This window comes from Emiliania huxleyi (assembly GCF_000372725.1).
Source record: "Emiliania huxleyi CCMP1516 unplaced genomic scaffold EMIHUscaffold_400, whole genome shotgun sequence".
NCBI lineage: Eukaryota > Haptophyta > Isochrysidales > Noelaerhabdaceae > Emiliania > Emiliania huxleyi.
Genome location: NW_005198964.1, coordinates 64,446 through 66,292, shown reverse-complemented (window position 1 = coordinate 66,292; position 1,847 = coordinate 64,446). Strand labels below are relative to the sequence as shown.

Below are 1,847 nucleotides of genomic sequence, written 5' to 3'. Positions count from 1 at the left end.
TCAACGTACGTGGGGCGTGGGGTCCGCAAAGCCGTACCCGTAGCGCAAGGCGTTAGTTGGTCTTGGAGCTGCTTCCAAACGCTCGGTCAAGCGCACGGCCGACGTACTCGTACAAGGAGAATTGGAGGCCCACCTCGATAAACACGCGGCAGACACGCGGGCCTACGCCATTCATCAGCACGCGGAGACCGCCGGCACGCACGAGCTCGGCGGTGCAGTGGAAGGCGCTGCGGTAGCGTCCGCCATCAATGCCCATCATGTTCGCCTTGACTGTTCGAGTTCACAAGTTGGGTTAGAGTGCTGGGTGTGTCCGCGCCAGTGCTGGCGTCGCGTTGTACCCGTGTCGATGGGCTGCGTCGCGACCGCGGACACAGCGCCGGCGATGCCGCCGCACAGCATCGCTTGCCAGGTAGCGAGCGGGGGCGGAGGCGTGCCATCCGCGCCGGCCGGCCCCTGCGCCAGCCGCTTGAGCTGGCCAAAGCCGAGGAAGCGGATCGCGTTGGTGGCAGCCCCCTTGGTGACCGCCGGCCCCACGCCCTGGAAATATCCGGCGACACCTTCGGCGCGCCAGATGCAGGCCACGCAGTGCACCAACCTGATTGAGCAAGTGCAGGGGTTCAGAACTTCGCCGGGAAGCGTGCGCGGCGGACGGTGGCCCGCCACCCCTCGTATTGACGCGGCCCGCGCGGCGACTGGTCGTGGATCATCTTGATGGCGATCACTTGGTTGGGCGTCTGACACAAGGCCGCCTCGGCCATCCCCGCCGCGAACCCGTTGATGGTGTCGGCGGTCGGCGTGCCAAGCCGCTGATGCATCCCGCGTCGCTGCGACGCTGCCGTCAGCGTCTCAAAAGTCCGAAGCGTACCGCGGAGCGCGGGCCGCCAAAGATCGCCCACGACAAGCCGCCGCGATACAGGCCAAGAACGCCACGCTCGCGAACAGTGGCCGCTGCGCAATGGAATGGGCTGCGAAATCGGTCCTTGCCGGCGAACAGCGCCGAAGCCTCCTGCTGGAGCTGCATCTGCGTCTTGATGTATTCGAATGGAAAGGTGACGGAGATCTCAAGCGTGCCCGCCACCCACCCGGCAGCGGTCGCGCTGGCGAGGCTGTTGGGCATATCTTGGTTTTTCCAAAAAGAAAAAACCAGCGGACCCGGGGGAGGCAGCACCAGCCAGGCTCAAGCACCAGGGCAGCCACGCGCTCCTTCCGCTTACGCCCGCGCCTCCTCGTACGACTTGCCATGCGCACCGTGACAAGCGAGGCGTCGGTGCGGCTGCCGCCAAATCCTGCCCGGGCGCTTTCTCCCGGTGCCGTGAGGCGCCAGCCCCCGAGTCGCAGGTGGGTATCACCGAGACGTGCACGCCGGGCCCCGGCTTCCGTGCCGCGACGAAGCAGCGCTACTCGGACTTCATCGTCAACGAGGTGCGGCTGAGTGGCGAGCCGGTCCATCTCGCATCGCTCCCAGCTGCCGTCGCCCAGAAGGCGGCCGAGGAGGAGGAGCTGCCGCCGCCGGCCGAAGCAGTGGAGGAGCTCGCCGAGCTGCTGGGCGAGGGCCCCGCCGCGGCGGTGCTGCGGCTGGACACGCACGAGCGCGATGCAGCACGGGCGCGCGTCGAGGCACGCGCTCGGAAGCGGCAAAAGGGAGGCGGTCGAGGCGGCGGCTCGGTACATGAAGCGGCGGCGGCAGGGCCAGCGGCGGCGACGGCAGGGCCGGCGGCGGCGACGGCAGGGCCGGCGGCGGCGACAGCAGGGCCGGCGGCGGCGACGGCAGGGCCGGCGGCGGCGACGGCAGGGCCGGCGGCGGCGGCGGCGGGGCCGGGCGCGGCGGCGGCGGGGCCGGCGGCGGC

The 1,847-nt window shown here is 70.0% G+C and overlaps 2 protein-coding genes across 2 annotated transcripts in view; one reads left to right on the top strand and one right to left on the bottom strand.

Annotated features, from left to right (window-relative positions):
* Positions 1 to 52: 52 nt before the first annotated feature.
* EMIHUDRAFT_243838 (mitochondrial citrate carrier) lies at positions 53 to 1,117 on the bottom strand (the record flags this gene model as incomplete). The annotated part of the gene is made up of 4 exons (XM_005770061.1): positions 53 to 270; positions 339 to 595; positions 664 to 806; positions 866 to 1,117. 4 exons carry the CDS (start codon positions 1,115 to 1,117, stop codon positions 53 to 55), a joined length of 870 nt encoding a protein of 289 aa, XP_005770118.1.
* Positions 1,118 to 1,240: 123 nt separating this feature from the next.
* The window catches only part of EMIHUDRAFT_243837 (hypothetical protein), a gene marked incomplete at both ends in the record, with an annotated part of 2,681 nt that continues 2,074 nt past the window's right edge, over positions 1,241 to 1,847 (top strand). The window contains 2 exons of the mRNA XM_005770060.1: positions 1,241 to 1,267; positions 1,339 to 1,665. Coding sequence (XP_005770117.1) covers positions 1,241 to 1,267; positions 1,339 to 1,665 — 354 coding nt within the window. The remainder of the gene's footprint in view (positions 1,268 to 1,338; positions 1,666 to 1,847) is intronic.